We start from the raw sequence: 25,505 nt of genomic DNA, 5'->3' as shown, positions 1-25,505 counted from the left end.
TTCGAGTCATCAGAATTCAAGGAGAACTGGCCTACTAGTCCTGAACATGGGGAGGTTGGGCAACATAGGCGCCGGGGGGGGGGACAGAGCCCCCTAGTATATATAATATATACATACATGTTGGTGGCTTTTTCAAGGCTCTAATAGGATAAATGAAGAAAGCAATTAATGTTAAAACACAAATAAATTGTTACAGTAGATTGTAAACAATCAAACAAATTAAATGAAACAATAGAAGTGCATTGCATGCACTACTATTGTCTCATTTAATCACAGCCCTTCTCAATTCACTCATATCACACCCTACAGGACACTTAAAAACTTTACATGCTCACTCCTCTTTTCACTTCTTCCAGTAACTCTTTCATATCATCTCACATTCCATACTTTTCACCTTTTAAATCGTTCATTTCAGCCAAAATCATAAACTCACACTTTCCCTTTTGGAAATATCATTGCATCAGGAAAGCATTTTCTCACACGCTTGTCAAGCACACCCTTAATCTTGGGATCACTATAACATATTGTATCCTTGCTCTGCCTTTTACATTTGTTAATACTCTCCTTACATTTCCCCCTCTCACCTTTCCTACCTTGCAGCTTGTCAGTTACATCTCCAAATGTTGTAGCTGATGCTCTGTCCTCTAAAACACTTTGCATAAGACATTTTGCTTACTCATCTTACTCATGCATTGTTTTTCTGATTCACACTTTCATCATTCCAAATCACTTAAGGAATTGAACAACGTAGATACGAATATAAATTAAATTACACTTTAATAATATTTCCGATATTTCGGCAACGTCACATTGCCATTTTCAAAAGGAACTCACAAAAAAAAGGCACATGCACGTAGTCAATACAACACAGTAACTGAGAATGAAGAGATGAAGCTATTGTTCTCCTAAAAGTCCTGATGGTGCCCTCTAGCAGGCTAAGTAGGTGTTCTTGGCCATTGGGCTGAAGGTCTGCTGATGTAAGCCTCCCAAATTTGGGGCAGTCGCATACAACCAAATTGTTGAGGTTTGAGAGTTTCTTAGAGCTGAGGCTGATTCCATAAATAGTCTTTCAAATTTGTATTTGCTACGGTGTATTACTGTAGCATTCTTCCACCATATTTTGTGGCGTGTATCCAGAATATGGTCTGCAAGACCAGAATGGCTGTACTTGTGAAAGCAGATGTAGTCCTTGTGTTCAGAAATTATGATATTCGCTGTCCTGCCTGTTTGGCCAAAGTAAATTTGGTTGTATGCGACTGCCCCAAATTTGGGAGGCTTACATCAGCAGCCCTTCAGCCCAACGGCAAGAACACCTACTTAGCCCGCTAGAGGGCACCATCAGGACTTTTAGGAGAACAATAGCTTCATCTCTTCATTCTCAGTTACTGTGTTGTATTGCCTACGTGCACGTACCTTTTTTTTGTAAGTTCCTTTTGAAAATGGCAACGTGGCGTTGCTGAAATATCGGAAATATTTATTCAAGTGTAATTTAATTTATATTCGTATCTACGTTGTTCAATTCCTTAAGTGATTTAGTAATGCATAACCAACGTATAAGCCTGTCTACGAGAATCAACTTTCATCATTCATTCATTTGTACAATTGGAAAATCAGTAATTGCTTGTCATTAGCAATAAACTGGTTTGCATTTGGGCAATTAAAGTAAGATAAAAAAAATCATCAGATCATTTTTAAAGGCATGCAGTTATTTTTATTCCTAGACTGGTAAAGCATTTAATATAAAAACTAAGAACTGTACTATGCAACAACAAGCTTTAGGGTTAGCAGGTTAGTTTAAGGTTAGTGTGTGTTTATTGATACTACCCATCCATCCATCCATCCATCCATCTAACTCCTACCTGATTTACTCTCCTTACCCTAGGTATACAATTTAATATAGCTTCCCTTAGATGCCCCTTAACTATTTCCCATGCACTACTAACATCCTTTCCTTGCAGGGCTTTATGCTATGACACAGATTCAAGCTTCCTCTTAAACTTGTCATAATCACCTGCCTTGTAATTTCAGATATATCCTTCTTGACAGAATATTCGTCATGTTTTGCAATCTCCCAAGTCAAGACTGCATGGTTACTTTCCTGAATTGGAGACAACGTACCACCTTCATTCTTCATTATGAATGGCTCTTCTGATTGTATGACCAGATCCAATACTCTTGCACCCTGACTCCCCTCCATCACATTTACTCAAGTAATTATTATTATTATTATGTGACACCTCCAAGGAGTCCAAAGACTCATCGAGGGAGAGTGTGCCAACAACATCAAATGATTGGTCCCCTTCCAACTACTAACCACACTCAAACTAGCTTAACTTTTTGCGAGCCATTAGTAGCAGAGGCTTTACCAATCGACCAACCTTTATCTCTCTCTCTCTCTCAGCAAGTGTATAAATTTCATTTCCTTCCTGCCAGGTGATCTTTCTTCCTTCCAATCTATATTTCCATAGTTGAAATTCCTCATAATTATCACTTGACCTGTACTCATTGTACTAATTTGTTGATGTACATCTTACCCAGACCATCGCTGTAATTTCCTTGCTTATAAGCAGCAACCAACAATATATTTTCTCTTATTGGCCTTGATCTCTGCTTCAAATGAACAGCCCTATCGCCTATCTCTTATTCTTTTTTGGCAGTAATTTATCTGCTATCATCATCAGTACCCCCTTCCCTCATCCTATCTTCTCCATCCTCCTTGAAAATACCAAACCTTTCATATTCTATCCCTGTAACTACATCATCTGCTGTTAGCCAAGCCTCACTAATGCCAATAACTTTTAGCAAGGTTGCACTAATTCAATGCTAAAAATTCCTCCCTCTTGTCACTTTCCTCCCTGATACTTCTGGCATTAGTATATTATTATTATTATTATTATTAAACAAGACCTCATGGAGTCAAAGACTCATCTAGGAGGTCCTTTTATCTCACACACATCTCATCATACCGCATCTTAAACACATTCAAACTCCTTGCAGACACCACACTCTCAGGCAAGGCATTACAATCATTCACAACTCTGCACGAAAAAAACCTGCCTCTCACTCCCCTACTCACACCCTCTTTATACAGTTTCCAGGGATGACCTCTGGTTCTCCCCTGATCTCCCACTATTCTCTGTAGAACTTCTCCACCATTGATCCTATAACAACCCCCTTACCAACTTGTAGGTCTCTATCATATCTCCCCTCTTCCTTCTCTCCACTAGACTCTGCAAATTACATCTTTTCAATCTTTCCTCATACTCGACATTCCAGAGGTCAGAAACTACCTTAGTCAGTCGCCTTTGGACCCTTTCCAACATCTCTTCATCCTTCTGAAAACCAGGTGACCAAATCTGGGCACAATAGTCCATGTGTGGCCTAATCAAAGCCTTATACAATGGAACAAGAATCTCCCTACTTCTACACGTCAGTGTCCTCTTCATCATTCCCAGAAGTCTTTGTGTTGTCTTCACAATTTTGGCGATGTGTCCCCTAAATTTTAGATCCTTATCCACTATCACCCCAGATCTCTTATTTCCTCTACTTCCAACAATATATTCTCACCAAGCATAAATTCTGCATCCCATCTTTGTTTTCCAAATTTTAAAACCTTACATTTTGCAACATTGAACTCACATCCCCATTTGCTTACCCAATCACTCAATTTATTCACGTCTTCTTGCAAGGCCACAACATCTTCACTACTCTTTATGGTTCGTCCCAACTTTGCATCATCTGCAAACAACTGAATATCTCCATCCAAATCTTCGCCAATATCATTAATATACAAGTTAAATAGTAATGGCCCTAAAACAGATCCCTGAGGCACTCCACTAGTGACTTTCCTTTTCTTGGATATTGCACCCCCATACACAACTTGTTGATACCTATCAGATAGCCAGTCTCCAATCCAGTGCACTAATCTAATATCCAAAACCATCTGCTCTAGTTTGGCTGTCAACTTATCATGAGGTACTCTATCAAAAGCTTTTGCAAAATCCAAGTATATTACTGTGTATCCTTCTCCTCTGTCCAGGGAAGCAGTCACTTTATTGTAATAAGTAAGTAGATTACTAAAACACGACCTCCCTTTAGCAAATCCATGCTGTCCATCAAAGATTATACCATTGTTGTCAACCCAACTCTGGATCCTAGTTCTCACAAGCTTCTCCAACAACTTAACCACAACACCTGACACACAGATAGGCCTATAGTTTGATGCTTGAGTTTGATCACCTCCTTTATGAAGTGGCACAATCTTGCCCTCCTTTCACTCTTTAGGGACTTGACCAAGTGCAAGACTCGTATTAAAAAAATATGTTAAGGCAGGTGTCAACTCTCTGGCACATTCCTTCAGAATACGCAGTGATATATTATCAAGTCCCACAGCCTTATTTACATCTAGTTTACTCAACTCCCCAAACACCTCTTGCTCACTTACAGTCAGTCTCTCCTCCCCATCATCAACTGCTCTTAATCTCTCCATGAAGTCACATTCACAAGATTGAAAGATCTTTATGAACTGCTCATTAAGTATCTCCACCACACATTCTGCAACAGCTGTCTTTATACCATTTCCTCCAATCATCCTTCCATAATCATTCTTTCTTTTGCTGGCTACATATCGAAAGAACTCCTCCCTAGGATTCTTTTTGGCTTCATTAGCTAACTGCTGTTCATACCTCTCTTTAGCTACTCTCACCAACCAAGTCACCCTCCTTGTCTGGTCTTTGTAGACCTCATGAAATTGGTTACTTCCACTTCTCTTATGCTGCCTCCACAATGCCCTTTTTCTCCGTATTGCATGCTTAATCTCTTTATTCATCCATCTCACACCTACCTTATTTAACCTTCTCACCCATGGTATACATTTAGACATTGCATCTACTAAATATTTTTCGAAAATCCCCCAAGCTGCATTGATCTCTTTTCCAGCTAACTCCTCATTCCATGCTACACCTGCAAGCTGTCTCCTGAGCTCTTCATAATCATCCCCCTTGTAGTTCCACATATACCCTTTTTTCACAGGGGTCCTTGCACTGAAGAGGGCGCTAGTGGGTCAAGCGCTACGGACGTGTTTTGAAGAGCTCCTGATTCAGATAAGTTTTACTAGGAATAATTAAGTATATATGCGCAATTGTTTAAGTAAGAGCGGCTCTAAACGTTGTACTCTACCGATATTATTAGTGTGGGTTTTTTTTTCTTGCTTAAACTAAATACGAAAATGTTAATATTAGACCTAGTAACCTGCAGAGAAAAAAAAAAAATGGCGGCGGCATTGTCATTCCATGATTTTAATTTGGATTTCAGTCGGTTCGTTAAGTGTGAGGTCTGTTATATGTATTCCTTCGATTACATAAATGATTTGTGGATGTTTAGTACGGATGGAAGAAGGGTGTGTGCGAATGTGACCTAACGAGGAATTGATGAATGCGAATATGAAGTTGATGACAGAAAGTGCTAGTACTGATTGTGTCGCGAGTGCACGTTTGACAGAGAAGGATGGTGAGAAAGACAGGCGAAAAAATGTTAAAAAATCAGGAAAAAAGAAAAAGAGCGATTTGACAACCGTAACGGATGTTAAAAGGGACGAAAGTGAGGCGGAAAGAAACGAAATTGAGAGAACGAATGAAAGTAGAAATGGCGTGATGCAGAAATTAGTATATAAGGAATTAAATTCCCTATATACTAATAAGGAATTAAATTCTTTATTAGTAATTTATTAATTACTAATAAGGAATTTACTAATATTTACTAATATTAAGAATTACTAATATTTAGTAATTACTAATTTAAGGAATTAAATTCCTTTAAGGAAATAAAGGTTGGTGGGCCCCCACCCACCTTTACTTCCTGAGTTGACTACCCTATTCAATATTTTTGCTTGAGAGACTAGATTCTGCACTTGTTGGTCATTCTCACACACACTTGCATCCACTTAATTGCTTAAGTTTTCCTGACGTTGCACTTCAGCATGCTCGGTGAACAACACTCTCTCTCTAGACACCTAAGATCAAAATCATTTAGGTACAGTCCATCATTAGTGCCAACCAAGACAATTAGCTCTTCCACCCTTACCTTTTTGCATCTGTATGAAATGACTAATATTACTTTTTTCACCAGGGAAACATGATTTTGTAATGCTTTTGTTAAGCACTCCTATGATCATAGAGTCTCCATACATAATTTTTTTTCCTTACCTAGTGTCTCTTGTTTGTTCACATGATCTCAATTCTTACCTCACACCACCTGCTTCTTTTTCTTCTCAGCTCTGCTAATCTTGCTGTTTCTTCAATTTATCGATTTTGCACTTTGTGCTGTGAAGGATAACGTGCAACTAATAGTTATCGATTTACATAGTTCACATTTATCTAGCTCAAAGTTGCCACAATTACAACTTGCTAATAGAGAACTTCTTGGACTATGATGTTTGCATTTGAGTTAGCAGACTGTCGGCGCCTTTAGAGTACATGACTTGTTGAGGACCCTATGTTACATTATTCATTAATTTATTATTATTAACATTAGACATCTATGCAGGCTATATTCTCATAGGAGAGTCCTCAATCTTATCAAACTATGCAATAAACTCATTTACTATTTTGGCACCCACTACAATCTCTATCATTGCATTCAACTCATCATAACAAGAACCTGTTTCTCACATCTTCCTTATATTGATGGTCTTGTTCTACACTCTGTCTTCCATTCTATGAAGAATCTCTTCCATATTAATCTGGTAACAACCATTAACTTATATGTCTCCATTGTATCGTCACTCCTCCTCTCCTCAAGAATTGAAGACAAAATGAGATTCTCTCATTCTGTCTTCATCCCCAGGCATTCCACAAGCCCGACACCACTTTTCAGCCAATCTTCTCTAGACCCTCCCCAAAATATCTTCATCTCCTTGAACACAAGATAACTAAATCTGTGCACAGTAATCCATAAGACCTGATCAAGGCCTTGTGTGATTAAGTAAATTATGTATTTTATGTAATTTCATTGTTAATTATGTAAAATTAACAATGAACATTTAAATATTAACTCAAAACTGAGAGCTAATTTGTTATAACTGAAATGTGGATTTTGTGCATTTTTTTTAAATTACACAAAACAGAAAATAGGTAATTTCATAAGTTCTACACTGTACTTACTCCTGTTAAACCAAACATTTATTTAACAGATTATATTTACAAGCCTTCACTATATTCTCTCTTCTTCTCTATTACTGCTGCCCAACATTTATTCTGGGCAGCAAACCTTTTTTGTTTTCATGTATTCGATAAGTTGGGTGACTTCAAAAGTCTTATCATTGGTAGTGAAGTGTTGTCCAAGCATGGTTCTTTCAGTTAGAGAAGGGATAAAGGTCTAGAAAGCTCAAGACTGTTAGGAAACACTCACCATCCATGTTTTTTCCATAAGATCAGATTCTTCCTCTATTTTGAAGGCCTGTTTTCCAGAACAAGAATACCAGAAACTGAGCATACAGCATTTTTTACTCAGAGTCTGGCTTATAACTGATGTGAAGGTGAAACTGTTACATCATCCCATGCATGTATGGTGTGCAGAACTTTTAAAATGACCTTCATGTAGTAGAACCATAACATCTTTACTTCCATGTGTCAGTGTCCTTATCATGATAAGGACACTGACACCTAGGGAAATTCATTGGGAAATGTCTTCACAGTTTCAGTAGTAAACTTTGTCTCTGTCTATCAACTCTCTGTCTCCTTTAAGATATACTCTCAACTGTATAATCTGCATTCTACCATTGCTTATTAAATTACACTTTGCAATATTTGCCGGCCTGGTTGGCCAAGTGGTTAGCGTATCCGCTCTCCAGCCAAAAGGCTGCAGGTTCGAATCCTGTCATAGGCATGGATGTTTGTGATTGTCTGTGAAAATACTAGTGGTGGTGGAGGTCAGCAGTAGATGGCATTGGTGTGGATGATGAAGGTAGTTGCGTTTGGTGGAGACGGAGAGTTGTAGAGCAGGTGCCCTCCCTTGATGAGTCTTTGGACTTCCTGGAGGTGTTACGTAATAATAATAATAATAGTATTGAATTGTGAATGCTAATAATCTATTCTTAATAATCTATAAAGCATAATATTTTCTCTACTTTTCCTAGTTTTCCCAACTTTGCATTATCTGCAATTAACTGCCTATCTTCATTTAAACCTCTCCCAGTATCACTAATGTATAAAATGTTCCCAAAACGGATTCCTTCAGCAAACTTCTAATGATTTCCATTTTCACCATATACACCCCACCGATACTTATCTGATAGCTAATCTTCTATCCAGCTCAAATCTTTTAATCTCATTCATTCTAATTTAATTTCCCACCTCCATATGGAAATCTATAAAAGTTTTTTTTTGCAAAATGCAGTAGCTTTCTTATGCAGTAGCTAAGAAAGCTACTGCATAAGCAACTCCTTTGTACAGTACAGTGTATTTGTCACCTTGTTGGAATACATTAGTAGGTTGCTAAACACAACCTCCCTTTAACAAGCCCACGTTCACTAGCGCAAAAAAAACTTCTGTATCCACCCAATTTTGTATTCTACCACAACTCTGTACACACCAATGAGCCTGCAATTCAAAACATCACTCATGTTGCTTTCCCGTTGTAAAGTAAAATAATTTTTCTCTCTTTCCTCTTTTTTGGAACTTATTACATTGCAAGAATTTTGTTAAACAAGATGACAAGGCTGCTGTTAACTCACTGGGAGAGTCCCTTAAGATAATCAATGATGCCATTGAGTCCTCTTGCCTTATTAACATCATGCTTACTTAATTCTTCATATACTTCCTGCTCATTCACCATCAGTTACTCCTTTATCCCTTCCTTTTAAAATTCTGCATAATGTCAATACTTACAAGGATAAAAATACTCTAAGTGTTCATTAAATATCTCCTATATCCTGTATATAGTAGAGGATATAGTATAGTCCTATATCCTCTGCTCCTCCCACAATTATTCTTTCTTCTATTGGCCACATGTCAAAAGAACTGGGAATTTTCTCCTACTTATCCAGTTGCTGCACATATCCCCAATGTACAGGATAATTACGATAGTAACACACGAAAAAGTTACACCATTACTAACTTCCAATCAACAATTTTCCTCCAAATTAATCTGTTAACTGTCAAGATTTTAATATTATCAGATCTTATATTTCTGTCTTTTAAGATGCTTCTTACTGTATCAATTCACCTACATCTTGGTCTGCCTCTGGGTCTGTTCCCTGCCAACCTGGCAAAGAACACTTGTTTTGCTTATCTTTTCTCTCACATTCTGTTTAATTGATTATACTGAATGCCAACAGTGGCAAGTTCTTTCCTTAATATCCTTATTTTGCCTCCCTCTATGAAATATCTTCTCCACATTAATCTGGTAACAATACCTCACCAACTTATATGCGTCAATCACAAGGCTCTGTAAGTTGCACTCCCTCAATCTCTCCTTGTATCTGACATTCCACAGACCTGACATTAAGTAAACCTTCTCCAATACATCCTTATCCTTCTGAAAACCAGGCAACCAAATCTGTGCGCAGTAGTCCATATGTGGCCTGATCAAAGCTTTCTTATACAGGTAAACCATAACTCTTTGCTTCTGCATATCAATGCTCTTCTCATTATTGCCATAATTCATTGGGAAATGTGACCCCTAAACTTCGAGTCTCTGTTCACCATCACTCCCAGATCGCTCATCTCCTCCACCGCCTTCAAAATTTCTCCATTAATTCTATACTTTGCATCCCAATCTTGCCTACCAAATTTGAAGACCTTGCACTTTATTATTATTATTATTCAGGCCTCCATGGAGTCAAAAGACTCGCAGCATTAAACTGATTGCCTCAGTCATTTTGGAGAAATATTGCTCTAGAGTATGAACACAGAATTTTTCAAGCTAGTTCAGGCCTCCAGTAAGCAGTGGAAGTGATTTCACACTGGCGAAGAAATTCATCTCACACCTAAGAAATTACAACTGCCTAAGGCAGTTTTGTCCTAGAAACTCAAGAAATTAATCTTGTGTTTACGAAGTGAATTTGCCAATGCAATGGAAAAAACGGCTGGTAGTTTTGAAGCAGTATGGTGTGGAGTAGACAGGATGACATATTTAGCTGGATCTTCCCCATTCCCAGGCCTACAGTAATATCCAACTAAATATGTCATTCTGCTCACTCCACACCATACTGTTTCAAAAATACCAACTGTTTTTACCTTGGAATTTTATCCTTCCACCTTCTTGTATGGTAATTTCTCTTTTATCATCAGCAGCACTTCCCCCCCCCCCCCACCCTTCCATTCTTATATACTATTCTCCTCTCCATTTACAAGTACTTCAGTCTCACTTCATTTCTTCTATTCCTGCATTCATTTGAACATTTAATTGGCTAAACATGGTTCACTGGGATAGTTGAAAGTTTATTGAGACAACAATGTTATAAAGAAAGAAATACATTTTCAAAGCTATAATTACAAGAAGAAATTTTACTTGTATTCTGAGTTATTAAAGTATTAAATAGTGCTTAGATCCTCTTACACTTTGTGGTTGATGTACAAATATAGGATGTTACAGCTATAATATCAGCATAAGGATGAATAGTAAATTCATCCTTATTAATTTCCTTATTAAAAAAAAAAAAAAAACTAGCAGTAAACAGAATTGGTATTGGTTAGAATTGCACCAAAGATCTAAGGCTATGAGATGAGTATATTATGGCTACTAATTGTGTGATCTTTGGCACTTCATGTTTTGCAAGGATAAAAATCTGAGTTTCTGAGAGGAAAAAAATCCTGTTGTCTCTATGAAAAAGACAGTCATCTTTGAACATATATATATATATGTGTGTGTGTGTGTGTGTGTGTGTATTCTTGATCTTCTACTCGGTTGTAATGATACATTTTAAAGAATAAATTTTAAATGACTTTAAACCGAGATAAAATATTAAATTTTAATGATAACGATACAACTAGTTTCAGCCTTTTACAGCCTTCTTCAGGTATCCACTAAAGGTAGAACACAGTAATAAAAAATTGAAAGTAAAGTACAAGAAACTGAGAATTACAGGCAAAAAATGCAATACATAATTGACACAAAAACGTTGTATTTTTCAAGTCGTTCTAACTAGCGTGTTATTGTTTGTTGTATGCGTGCTTGCAGGTTCTCGTGAGTGCCAGTATTGAACAACTGCAGTATAGCTATCAGGGATGTTATAACTCAAATTGCTGTTCAAATGTTCAGGATTATGGAGGATTTCTCTGGACTCCACGATTTTCCTTTCAAACTCATCACTACAGCGAAAAATGTTTTCGGATTTATCCCAGCAAACTGAGTGACTCTGTAGATCATCATGAGGGTTATTAGAGAAAAGAACATGACTGGATAGCGCAGATGCATGTGAACTTTTATAGGAGATGTCTCTCTTATGCTCCTCAATACGCAGTTCAACAGATTTGTTAGTCTGTCCAAAATAAGGAATATTACTTAAATATAAAGAGCCAATAGGCTTCATTTCGGCGATATAAACATTATTCAAATTAAGGGGATATTAAATCCCACATTGTTTTAAAACCAAATAAGAAACTCAAAGATTGGAATCAGAGAGTTTCATGCCGAATATAGTAAACTATAAAAGTATCGGCAGTTGCTAGCGTGAGCTAATGCAAGTAGTCCTAGTATTTTCCATAATGTAAAAACACATTTCCTAGGAAATGTATGCTGTTATTACATTATGGTGGGAGGTCACTACCCAGACCGGTTTCAGAATTTTTTGAGGCTTCATCAGTGAGTAGCTAGACCAAATAGATACCAAAGGGTATAGTGAAAAGAACTTATATATTCTGCTATACGAGTTTTCAAATAGGTGCAACCATTAAGTTACTTAAATATAAAGAGCCAGTAGGCTTCATTTCGGCGATATAAACATTATTCAAATTAAGGGGATATTAAATCCTACATTGTTTTAAAACCGAATAAGAAACTCAAAGATCGGAATCAGAGAGTTTCATGCCGAATATAGTAAACTATAAAAGTATCGGTTGCACCTGTTTGACAACTCATATAGCAGAGTATATAAGTTCTTTTCGCTATACCCTTTGGTATCTATTTGGTCTAGCTACTCACTGATGAAGCCTGAAAAAATTCTGAAACCGGTCTGGGTAGTGACCTCCCACCATAATGTAATAACAGCATACATTTCCTAGCAAATGTGTTTTTACATTATGGAAAATACCAAGATTAGCTATCAGAACTTTCCCCACCTTTGCAACGAGTTGCCTGAGATTGTACTACGTACTAGGACTACTTGCATTAGCTCACGCTAGTGGCTGTCGATACTTTTATAGTTTACTATATTCGGCATGAAACTCTCTGATTCCAATCTTTGAGTTTCTTATTTGGTTTTAAAACAATGTGGGATTTAATATCCCCTTAATTTGAATAAGGAATATTACAGTCGCACCATAACTTGTAAACACCTGGATATTTCAGGTTATGATGAATAGGCTTCGGATGGCTTATAAGAGAACTGACTTTAGGGAGTGTAGTGAAAAACGTCCTGATGTATTTTTTAAGGACTTTAGCCAATTTATTGGAGACTGAACTAATGTAAGGTATTGAGATGCCACCTTTAAAATCATTAATTTCCGTAGTATGCTGCCTAGGAGGATCCAGAAGAAATTTCTCAATTGTTTTTTCAGAATATCCATTTTGTTTAAAGATAAGAGAAAGTTGTTCAATTTCTTTTTGGAGTTCATCTGGTTGAACGAACTAGAACAAAATAACTGCCTTCCTTTTCTGGATGTAATTCTTACACGATGCTCTGATAGATTTAAAATCTCTATATACCGAAAACCAACTCATACTAACAGATATCTGCACTGTCAATCTCATCACTTTCCACCACAAAAAGCTTGGAACTATTTCTACCTTAGGACACAGACCACGATCTCTTTTAAATGAACCAGATGAACTCCAAAAAGAAATTTAACAACTTTCTCTTATCTTTAAACAAAATGGATATTCTGAAAAAACAATTAAGAAATTTCTTCTGGATCCTCCTAGGCAGTGTACTATGGAAACTACTGATTTTAAAGATAGCATCTCAATACCTTACATTAGTTCAGTCTCCAATAAATTGGCTAAAGTCCTTAAAAAATACAACATCAGGACGTTTTTCACTACACTCCCTAAAGTCCATTCTCTTATAAGCCATCCGAAGCCTATTCATCATAACCTGAAATATCCAAGTGTTTACAAGTTATGGTGTGACTGTAATATTCCTTATTTTGGACAGACTAACAAATCTGTTGAACTGCATATTGAGGAGCATAAAAGAGACATCTGCTATAAAAGATCACATGCATTTGTGCTATCCAGTCATATTCTTTTCTCTAATAACCCTCATGACGATCTACAGAGTCACTCAGTTTGCTGGGATAAATCCAAAAACATTTTTCGCTGTAGTGATGACTTTGAAAGGAAAATCATGGAGTCCAGAGAAATCCTCCATAATCCTGAACATTTGAACAGCAATTTGAGTTATAACATCCCTGATAGCCATACTGCAGTTGTTCAATACTGGCACTCACGAGAACCTGCAAGCACGCATACAACAAACAATAACACGCTAGTTAGAACGACTTGAAAACTACAACATTTTTGTGTCAATTATGTATTGCATTTTTTGCCTGTAATTCTCAGTTTTTTGTAACTTCAGTTTTTTATTACTGTGTTCTATCTTTAGTGGATACCTGAAGAACGCTGTAAAATAAACTTTCAACTTGGAATACTCTAATTAGTGCAGTTGCCATATGCTGAAAAAAACAGGTGTGATCTTTCATGTGTGTATATTTATGATATTACCATATATATCAAATAAAAAATATTGTTGAATACATTTGTTTGTTTTTGCATGCAGGGGGGGGGTAGGCATAGTTGTTAATTTCATAAGGCATAATCCAGAAGACAAGGTGATTTTTAATTTTTGAGTGTACTATAGAATCAAGTGTGATGTATTCTCTTCCAGTGTTAAAAGTATTCACTTCAGTATTTAAATAAATAATTTCTTTTAAATTTTCAGGTTTAATAATTCTGTACTGAAATAACTAAGTCATGGTTTATATCCCTGTAATTTTTATTTTGAAGATGAATATTTAATATTATTATGTATTATCCAGTGCATCAATTTATAATCACAATGTAATAATAATTTTAGTTCAGGATATTCTTAATATAAAGTTAGCGTTTAATTTATTGATAGTGCATGAAAGTGCTAACATTTACCTTCCTTTCTTACTATCAAGATTTCAGTGAATTAGTGACAATGGTACTAATTCACTGTATTTCTTATTAGGTGCAAGACGAGATAAAGATGGTTATCTCTGGATTACTGGAAGAGTGGATGATATGCTTAATGTCTCTGGCCATTTACTTTCTACTGCAACTGTAGAATCTGCTCTTGTATATCATAAGGCAGTTTCTGAAACTGCAGTAGTTTCACATCCTCATCCTGTTAAAGGAGAATGTCTGTATTGCTTTGTAGTTTTAAAAGAGGTAAAATTAAAATCTTTAACATGACTGTACATTTAACTTAGGGCAAATGTATTTCTATTTTTGTAATATTTATCCAATTTTTAATCAAGCTTGTCTTAATTTTTAATTGTAAAAAATTAAGATTTAAGAATTGTAAAAATTGAAAAGAGCCTAAAAAGAATTCATCTGGCATCAGAAACTATTAAAGAAATTATAATAAATATCCATTATTGTTTTATTACCAAGTAGCAGAAAGGGCTGGCCTTGGAAACTTGAAAATTTTCAGAATTGACCAAGAACTTACAAGAATACAACTTTCCTTAGTATCTTAATATCTGATGTTAAAGTTACTGCTAATTTATTAGTAGTGCAAGAAAGTGTTAATATTTACCTTCCTTTCTTGCTATCAAGATTTCAAACTGTTTTAGACAATGGTCTAAAGATCCATAAAGCACTACTTAAAGTCCACTCTGCCTTGGAATCTGCACTTATATATCATATATCACCTGCACCAGCTGTCATATCTTTTCTTGAATTTATTCACAATCCTTCTCGTACCACTTCCAAAGGCAATCCATTCCAATCGCACATCACTCTATGAGAAAAATATTGTTCTCACCTCCCCTCCCCCCTCTTGACTGCATTCATTTTTCAACATTCATGGTTGCTCTCTCATCTCCCCTACTCTCCATAAAATGAAAAATTCCATTTCCTATGTGATACCAGTAGAAGATGGAAGAGAGAAAAACAGCAGAAAGAGACCCTTTTTTTCTACTGTTGGATCAGTCCTTGGTCTCGTAAAGAGGCTAAATGATTTCCTCATCCTTACATGCAGTGGTGAGCTATGGAAATTTTAAGAAAGGGCTCGCATAGTCGAGCTTAAAAAAAAAAAAGCCTAACTTAGCCCTTATAATACTTATATTGCGACTTTGTAGAGCTGACAGATATGATAATTCCTATAGGATATCAATCATTAATGCTAGATCTTTTAAAAATTCCAAATTGAGAAGTCGGTTTAAAAAGCCCTTGTATTTATCATTCAATGCAAAATGCTTGCATAAAGCTGAGTAATTTCTCCACGAAGCAAGAGCCGTTCGTAAACTGCAAGCTGCCCATTGTGGTCTAAACACACGGCTGATCTTTAAAATTTCGATATACTAAGGTCTTTTGCAATCGTATTTAATTCTCATTGATTTTTTGGTGATTGTTGATAAAAAGCAAATAATTTATCCATAAATATTTCATAATGATTTATTTCTTTAATGTTTTTTATCTAATCATCTAATGCTAAGTGTAAACGATGAGCGCAATGCCAAATCATAATGTTGGGAATTTTTGTACAAGTTTGATTGCAACACCTGATTTGTTTCCTGACATTACACTAGCACCATCAGAACAAAATGCAATGAAATGATTTTTTTATATAGTTATCAGAAAATCCTTATGAATTTAAAGTAACATGTATACATTCCACGGTTGTATTTTATAGTTCTACAAGATTATTAAACAAGAAAAACAAGGGGCTCGCAAATTTGAGAAAAATTTAACAAAGGGCTCGCGCGAGCTCCTTATAGCTCACCGCTGCTTACATGGCAAGTTTCATTTCAGCATCGCAATTATCTTGTGAGCTGTGTTTGCAATCTTTGCTGTATATATGTATATACACCTAATTCTCCATTTACATGGTAGATTGGCTCCAGAAAAAAATCATATAAATGAAAACCATGTAAAAAAGAATACAGTGCATATGAAAAAATAGAAGAATGATTCCAAATGTGAAAACCCAATATGAACAATAAGTTATTTTAAAACAAAATATATATATATGTGCATCTCTTAAAGAAAGTAGTATATCACTAATAAAACAGAAATTCAAAAAGATCCAAATATACCTGTGCATATGGTTATTAGTTAAATTTTATTTGCCATCACTTTCTGACGGATGCTACATTCTTTTGTGTGAGACTGGAATTAAATCACTTCCATCACTTGAAACGCTTTGGCCCTCCTGTTCATACTGTAATGGCGAAACATTTTCTTCAGTAAAAGGAACTAAATGAGCACTAATTTCCAATAATTCTGAAGGTTGATTTTTTTTCTACCACAAACTGTAATTAATCGTTGAAATCTATTTTGACTAGATCTTTGCATAATTCTTCATATCGCACCATACATGACTTCAGTTCACATTTAAACTGTTCAGCTCATTCAGTATTTGGATCATGTGTAAGAAAATGACTTTGCAATTTTACTAGCCATTTGAAGCCCTTCTTTAATTAATCCTGCATCATCGTCACTTTTTTTTTTTTCATCGAGATTCTCAAGGACAGTGTCTATTATTTTGTCATCAGTAACCGCCTTGTCAACCATCAAATCTTCAATATCTGCAGGTGAATAATGATCAAATCCTTCTTTGCCAACTGCATGTTTAAAGTTGATGGTTTCAATTCAGTTGCATTATACATGCCTGAAAAGGGATGTACTTTGCACTATGGGATACATACTAAAGCAAGTGACGAGAGCTTATTCCACCTCTACCACGAGTTGCTTCAGTCCTGAAGATACTTCAGGTGCAAACTTTGTTTGCTTACACTTGGATAAATGATTAAACTAAATTTATTATAGTCTAACCAAGTGAGAAAAAACTTCCAACTTTTTTATCTGTGTTCCTGATTGTGTGACCTAACCAGTTCCATTTTCTTTTAGTGATTTCATTTCTGATGTTGGTTTGACCTGTTCTCTCCCAAAGTTCTATGTTTGTTATTTTATTTGGCCAGTATATTCCCAGTATCTTCCTCATGTATTTGGTTATGTAGACCTGTATTTTATTTATGTTTTCCTTTGTTAGTGACCATGTCAAAAACATTTTTTGTGCATTCAATATCCAAAAAATCCCCTCTACAGTAGAAAAAGAACCAAATAACTGCCTACCCTTTCAAATGAACACCTTATGGTAACTTGTTCTGGTAAAATACTTATAAGCTCTGTATTACTAAAATCTTGGTATTTCTAGCCTGGCTCCCACTGATGAGACCTCAGTAAAGGTCGAAACTGGTCTGGGTAGTGGCCCCTTGCCTTTAATACAAAGCATCATACTTCTTCTCCAGGCGATGTGCTTTGCATTATGGGTAAATATTAAGATTAGTGATCAGAGCTTATTCTACTTTTACCATGAGTTACCTTGGTCTTGCACTACCTGCAGGGTCAGCTAGACTTGCATTATGTGCAGGTGCAAACTTGACTTATTTGTCTGTTTGCTTACTTGGGAAATGGAGTAAAACCAGGTTTAGAATAGTTTGGTATCTTTAACAGTCTTCCATGCTATATCAGGTCAAAAATCTTAGCAAGTTCAAAAGTATCACAGTGTATCCATTCCCTCTGTTGAACTTACTGGTAACATTATTATAAAATGTGAGCAAGTTACTCGAACCTTTCCTTAGTAAACCCATGCTATTCATTGCAAAGTACAAATTCTCTGTCAACCTTTTCTCTATGTGAGCTCTTGCCAACTTTTCTAAAATCTTCACCACCACTCCAAATGCAAAGACTTCCTTTTATTTGCTTTTGATCAAGAGTATCACTAGCATCATAGCAAAATCCCACTATGGATCATGGAATATCATGTTTGAGTTATATTTTTCCATAAGTAAATTCTCAGTCAATATATGTGCTATCATACAGAATAAAATAACTTAACAGACTTCATTTGGTACCTGAAAGTATTGAAAAAAAATGATAAAATCTATTATTATTTTATTCTTTCTTCTATTCTTGCTAAGACTTCATTATCTTTGGAAAATGTTTTATAGTTCCATGACATACATTGTTTTGCTGCTTGCTTATAAAATAATGGATATTTATAATCCTTTCTTTCAAAAGTGTAAATGTTGTTATTTAAAGATATGGCATTATTCATTCAGGTGATGTCTCTTATCAAGAGATTGGTAGCCATGGTTCTGTCTTGCACATTTCTAAAAATTTGGAATTTACTTTTGCTTGTCTAGTGCTTTACTGTAATGTCTTGTTTGCCATTTCTTCTTTGTACTTTCTTATGATGATAAATTGGTCTTCTTAGTGTATGTCCTAAGAATTTCCTTTTCCTAATCTCATTCCTTTTTGAATTGTTCATTCAAATACTTGTTTGGAACTTTTTCTATCCAACTAATTCACATCATTCTTCTCAGTAACCACATCTTCAGAGTCATCAGTTTCTTTTCCATTAGTCCATGTTTCTGAGTTATATGTTAATATAGAACATGTGTATCATGTCATTAGTTGTATTCTTGTATTTATAGTGACTTCTCTGTTACTATTTATGCTAAGAAAGGCTATTCGTATTTTTTTATTTCATGTTCACATTTTCCATCACAAGTGATTAGACCTTAAAATTAAACTTGCTAATAAATTATATTCTTCTATAATCCTTTATCCAAGTGTTAGTTAGCAAACAAAGTTTTGCCATGAAGTATCTTCGCAACTAGCCTACTTGCATATAGAGGCTGAGGACTTCACATCAGTTGCCTTGGGATACAAAGGCAAATGATATGAAATCATCGGCCTCTATATTCAAGTAGCCTATTTGTGAAGATACTTCATGTACAAACTTTGCTTACAGTTGGATAAAGGATTAAACAACCAAGTGGAAAAACTTTCTGCAGATTAGACCTTCCACATATAAATTGGTGCCTGCTTGCTCTATTGGGTGCCAGGTTACATTTAGGATTTTAATCATCATTTTATTTGTGAAGTATACTTTGCAGTTCCTCTTCATTCTCAATGATTAATACTGTAATCTGCATGTCTTAGGTTATTTATATTTCTTCAACCAAAAGAAATGCCTCGGTGTTTCTATTTCTTGCATGACCCTTTCTGACACGATCCTGAACAATGGTGATAATTCACATCTTTCTTGGACTATATCCTTTTATGGCAGAATCAACCTGTTTTTCTACAGCAATTGATCTTTCACATATCATTCTGAGATTTAGTCACTTTTGCCTTTTCTGCTTCTAAATAATCATTGTTCTTTCAGCTATTATTTTATTTATCCAGTTCTGACATCTATCCATTATTATTCTATGAAACTTTCAAGGCATTGAACATTAAGCTAAGTTTAGTTTTCATTTAAGCAATGAGTAATTATTATTATTATTATTATTTAGGCCTCTAAAGAGTCAAAAGACTCATTGCAGGAGGTCCTTCCTAGGAAACACAAGTCTATCAAGACTCATCATGGGAGGTCCCTCCTAGGAAACGCAAAGTCTATCATACCACTCCTTAAACTCATTGACCGTTCTTGCTCTCACCACTCTATCAGGCAATGCATTCCACGGGTCAACCATCCTCCATGCAAAGAAACCACTCCTCACCCTCTTGCTCACAGTTTCCTTTCAGGGATGACCCCTTGTCATCACTCCTTCCCGCTGTTCAACCAAGCTGAAGAACTAACCAGTGTCAACCCTGTAACCACCTCTCAACAGTTTAAAAGTCTCAATCATATCACCTCTCCTTCTTCTATCCACCAAACTCTGCAGTCCACATTCCCTCAGCCGATCCTCATAACTAACATTGTACAGTCCTGAAACTGTCTTTGTTATCTGCCTCTGTACCCTTTCCACAGTTAATTTATCCCCTTCAAATCCTGGGGACCAAATCTGAGAGCAATAGTCCAAGTGTGGTCTGATCAGGGCCTTATACAACGGAATGATAACTCTTTTATCTCTGCAGGTCAGCATCTTTCTCATTATTGCAGCAATCCTCTGTGTTATTACCTTCACCACCTTTGCAATGTGTTCCTTGAATTTCAGGTTTCTATCAATTATCAACCCCAGATCTCTTGTCCCCCCCCTACTTCCCCCAGTATATCTCCTCCAATAGAGTATGCAGCATCCCATCGATGTGTCCCAAACCACAAGACCTTACATTTTGCAGCATTAAACTGATACCCCCATTAATTTGCCCATCTGTCTAGCTTATTCAAATCCTCTTGCATGACTACCACATCTGCACTATTACTAATAACCCTTCCCAGCTTCACATCATCCGCAGACAACTGAATATCCTCTTCCAATCCACTGACAATGTCATTGATATAAAGGTTAAACAATATTGGTGTCTGTACTGAGCCCTCTGGGACCCTACTTGCAACCCTCTGCCTCCTTGTAACTGCTCCACTATACACAACTTTCTGATATATATCGGACAGCCACTCCTGAATCCATTTGACAAACCTGACATCCAAACCCATGTGCTGCAACTTAAATATCAGCTTATGATGTGGCACCCTGTCAAATGCCTTCGCTAAATCCAAGAAAATGGCAGTATATGCCTTTCCCCTCATCAACTGCTCTTGTAACTTTATTATAAAAGGCTAGAATATTACTAAAACAAGAGCGTCCCCTCACAAATCCATGGTGACTCTCACAGATAACATTACCCTCATCTGCTCAATGTTGTATACGGTCCCTAACTAATTCTCCAAGATCTTAACAACTACTGATGACACACAAACTGGCCTATAATTAGACACTTCTAGTCTGCTACTGCCCTTATGCAATGGCACTATCTTACCTTCCTTCCATTTCCTGGACACCTTTTCCATAGCCAGACTTTCATTGAAAAGCCAGGTCAAAAGAGTTGTCAGTTCTTTAGCACATTCTCTCAAAACTCGTGGTGAAATACCATCCAGTCCCACAGCTTTACTGACATCCAGAGTATTCAGTATTTGGAACATGTTCTCTTCCTGCACTTCTAAACCCCGAACCTGCCCTATCCCTCTAGTATTGAAATGTACTCCTCCTCCAGGATGAAATACACCAATAAAGTGTTCATTGAACAATTCCACTATGTCCTCTGCATCAGTCACTCTATTCCCATTTTTCATTCCATTCCATTCCACAATGTCATTCTTCCACAACTGATAATACCTTTATCTCCAAAATTTCTTAATCTTTCACTTGAACTGAATATGGTACTGGTGCTTTATTTTTATTTTTATTTTCTTTTTTTTTGGTACTTTTATTACTTCAGCTAATTGAAAGGTCATCTATTTTATTCTCATTATTATTGTTAGCATCAGCCCTCTGGGCCAAAATACTCAAACCCCTGAGGTCCCCACTGTTATGCACAAAGTTTATCAGACCTTAAACTCATTCAGTGTTTCTATACTCGTCACACTCTCAGGCAAAATATTACACTCATGAGCCAAAACGTTATTACCACCCAGCCTCTTTTCAGCCAGCCAGATTACATTGTTAGCTGAAAACAGCTGGTAGGGTGGTGACTATCCTGGCATAGGGATTGTTTTCATAGATATCACTGGATCCTCTCATCCACATTGAACACACCTTGATCATTAATTCTTAACTGGTAATTGTTTTGGACCAGGTATTGCCCTACATGCTGACATTTGGTTTGATGGATCTGGACTGTTCTAGACAGTGTTCCATGGTCCACATAATGTAAGCACAGTTCAAAGAGCATATCCAAGCATTCCTTGTGCTCTACTGGTCACCTAATTCTGATATGAATCCCATTGAACATTTGTGGAAAGATGGGTGCAAGCAGTTATTTCAGCCAAAAGGAGGCCCATACACTACTTACATAACTGGTCATAATGTTTTAACTTATATTATAGGATATCTGTCTCTTTGAACATTACAGTAAACCCTCGATTTAATGGACTAATAGGAGCTAAGGGGTGTCCGTTAAATCGCGAATTTTTTAAAATAAAAATATCTGTAACATTATACTGCAATTTTATCAGTATTAGCACTGTAATAACAAAAATTGTTTTACACACACTTTTAGATAAGTTAATGTGAAGTTAATGTTCGATGTTAAGGCACTTGGTTTAGGTAATCCTGCTTTGAAAAAACTATCAAGTTTTTTTGAACTTTTGAATTCTGCTGTTTTGTTTTATAATTAACTCCCTAAAATTACGAAAATGTGTGTAATAAAACTGCTGCAGAAAGTCATGCCACATGACAAAAGAACCAATTAGAGTGCGATTGGTGTGATCACGTCCTAATCATTCACCGAACATGTTTTATGAGCGGTGACTCATTTTTGTCAGCTAAATTACCACAGTGGTTTTCCAACATATGATGGCCTATTCACCAAAATTTGTTAAAAATAAAATATTGTTAAAAATAAAAATAAATAAATCTCAGGAAATTAATAACAAAAAATAACCTGTTAATTTAATTATAAGCAAATCTTGGTTAAAAGCATTTTAAAATTAACAGGGTGTTAATTTTCACGACATATGGACCAGAAATTTTGTCCGTTAAATCCGAAGTCCTTTAAATCAAGGGTTTACTGTACATCCGTATTTTTCATTTCTTATACATATGGATGTTTCTTTTCTTTTTTGAGTTCTTTAATCTTGTATTTTCTTGACATTTGCCATTCAGGCTTTTTTTTTTTTGCCTCCTTAAGTTTCTAAGTCGTTTCTTTAGTTTTCCATATTTAGTTAGATTTTCTTCCTTTCTCTTTTTTAATTACTCCTAATTTCATCAGTTCATTTTTTTTTTGTCCTTTGTCTAGAGGTATTAGGTCATCTGCTGTTTTAAAGGTTCTTGAACCAAATATTAGAAGTTATGAATAGAATATTAGAACAAGAGTTAATCAGTTTTTCACCTCATTTATTTTTCCCAAGCCTAAAACTTACCACTATATTCACATACTTACATTGCCTACTTTGTCATTCATGTCATCCATTACTACCAGACATTCATCTGAGTTCCTGATAGTGATAGATTTGTTTTAATGCTTTCTGTATCTTTCAATGCAACCTTTCAGCTTAATCATAATAATTCTGTCTGGGATGGTACAGGAGCCATTTCAAGATTTTGAAGTGTAATTATCCATTGCTATTCTGTCACATTTTCATACTCCTCCACCTGGGTAAACTAAAGTGCAAGCACCTGCCTTTTTCTGGATCCTGTCCACCTAAACTTAATGATTCCAAGGATGTTGATGTTCATCTCTTCCATTTCTTTTTAATATTTTGCAGTTTGTCTTTTTGAATGAATGAAATGACAGAGAAACATGCAATGCAACTTCTTACATTCAATGTTAATCTGTCCCATGTTTTCATCATTTTCAAAGTTAACAATGTTGGATGTTGAACACGAGGATTTGCTCACATCTTGTCATTCTTGTGACTTTTACTTCTGGAGATAATCCTAATTGCTTCTTTCTTTTAAATGGATAAGATCACAAGGGATTGTCTGAACCTGATCTTTATCTTGCTTTTTCTTTTAAGTGTACTACTATGGTGCTCTTAGGATAACACAATTGATGGGTTTCTAGGTCCTTCTGTGGAGGATGCATATATATACTAACATATTTTTGTCTCATATAGCACTAAGGAATCATCATTCTTTTCTACCTTCACTGCTGTTTTGTTCTTCTCAGGAACTTCTCTGCCACTACCAACAGTGTAATCTTTGCTAGTCTAGACTGGCAAAGGTTACATCATTGGACGTTGGTGAGCCTCCAAGCCACTACAGTTGTAATCCCATACCTCATTCCCTAAGGCAATATCATACTACGCTTGCATTGTACTTTTCCCCATTATGTGAACTGAGTCCAGTTCACATAATGAACTGCACTCAGAGAAACATGGTTATTATAGGAAATTTTCTGTATCTTGAATGTTATGATTCATTGATCTAATATCAATATATACTGAGTTTTTTAAATTTTTATCATCATCATCATCATCTTAGTAGCACTTTTTGAACCAAGATAGATAAATCACTGGAAAATAATAACCCTTTTGTCAGGTCTGGTCATATAATCAATGCATATTTTTCAGATTTCATAAAGTCAATAAACTTTTCTCTTTATGTTTCAGAATGCTCATGTTTTCATTCCAACAAGGTTTTTAATTATGTGATCAAATATTCCCTAGAGAGTAATTTTACTTGTGTATTACTTATTTCTTCACTAACTCTTAAGACTAGTGTTATGTATGACTTTAACATTTGAAAATAAGGAGCTGCACTTTCATTAACATTTTTCAATAAGTAATGATACATGTTTAATAAAGGTGGAGTAAGGCACTGTAATGTTCTTTCTGTGTATTCTTCAATGTTATTTCAGTTTCTGACTTGAAGAATACAGGTTGTATTCTTCAAGTGAGAGACTCTGTCAGTGTTTGGAATTCAACAGGAGGAATTTTACAACATTCTTCAACAGAAACAGTATCAATTCACCTTTGTTTTTTGGAGGAGGAAAATGTTGACTGATAGCTCACTCTAAAATGTCCCATAAATGTTCTATAGGATTTAAGTCTGGCAATTGGGATGACCATGGCAGTGAACACCTCACTGTCATGTTCTGCAAGCCATTCGGTGACCACATTTGCTAAACTAATGGGAGCAGTATCCCATTGAAATGTGGCTAGCTGTGTAGGAGAAAAGTACGTCAACATGGGATGAAGATGATCACTTATGATTGAAAGATAACATGCAGGATCCACTTTGCCTTCCAATACAACATGTGGACCCAAACTATTATTATTATTATTACGAGCGACTCCAGGGAGTCCTTAGACTCATTGAGGGAGGCCCCTAAACATCATGTCCACACAACTATATGACATTCTCACAGTATCTATCATACCTTGCCTTGAACTCACTCACCATCATAGCACCCACAACAGACTCTGGCAGCTTATTCCACTCATTTACCACTCTAAAAGTAAAGAACCAAGCTCTAACACCCCTGCTAACCACATTCTTGTCCAGCTTCCATAGGTGTCCCCTAGTTCTCCCACCACCAGTCCTGATATCAAAAATATCCTCTGAATTAATCCCATAGAAACCCTTTAGCAATTTGAATGTCTCAATCATATCTCCCCTTTTCCGCCTATCAACTAATTTCTGCAACCCACAAATCTTCAACCTGTTCTCGTATGGTTCATTCCATAGACCCGTTATCATCTT

General features: G+C 36.0%; 1 protein-coding gene across 1 annotated transcript in view; it reads left to right on the top strand.

Moving 5' to 3' along the window:
• The window catches only part of LOC150107505 (acetyl-coenzyme A synthetase, cytoplasmic-like), a 319,474-nt gene that overhangs the window by 268,108 nt on the left and 25,861 nt on the right, over window positions 1-25,505 (top strand). Inside the window, exon 14 of the mRNA XM_090391354.1 lies at window positions 14,372-14,571. Within this exon, the coding sequence (XP_090247480.1) occupies window positions 14,372-14,571 (200 nt within the window). The remainder of the gene's footprint in view (window positions 1-14,371; window positions 14,572-25,505) is intronic.

This window comes from Typopeltis vanoorti, chromosome 4 (genome assembly GCF_054136105.1).
Source record: "Typopeltis vanoorti isolate ZY-2024b chromosome 4, IOZ_Tvanoo_1.0, whole genome shotgun sequence".
Classification (NCBI taxonomy): domain Eukaryota; kingdom Metazoa; phylum Arthropoda; class Arachnida; order Uropygi; family Thelyphonidae; genus Typopeltis; species Typopeltis vanoorti.
The sequence above is the reverse complement of the archived record's forward strand: the minus strand, read 5'-3'. Positions and strand labels throughout refer to the sequence as shown.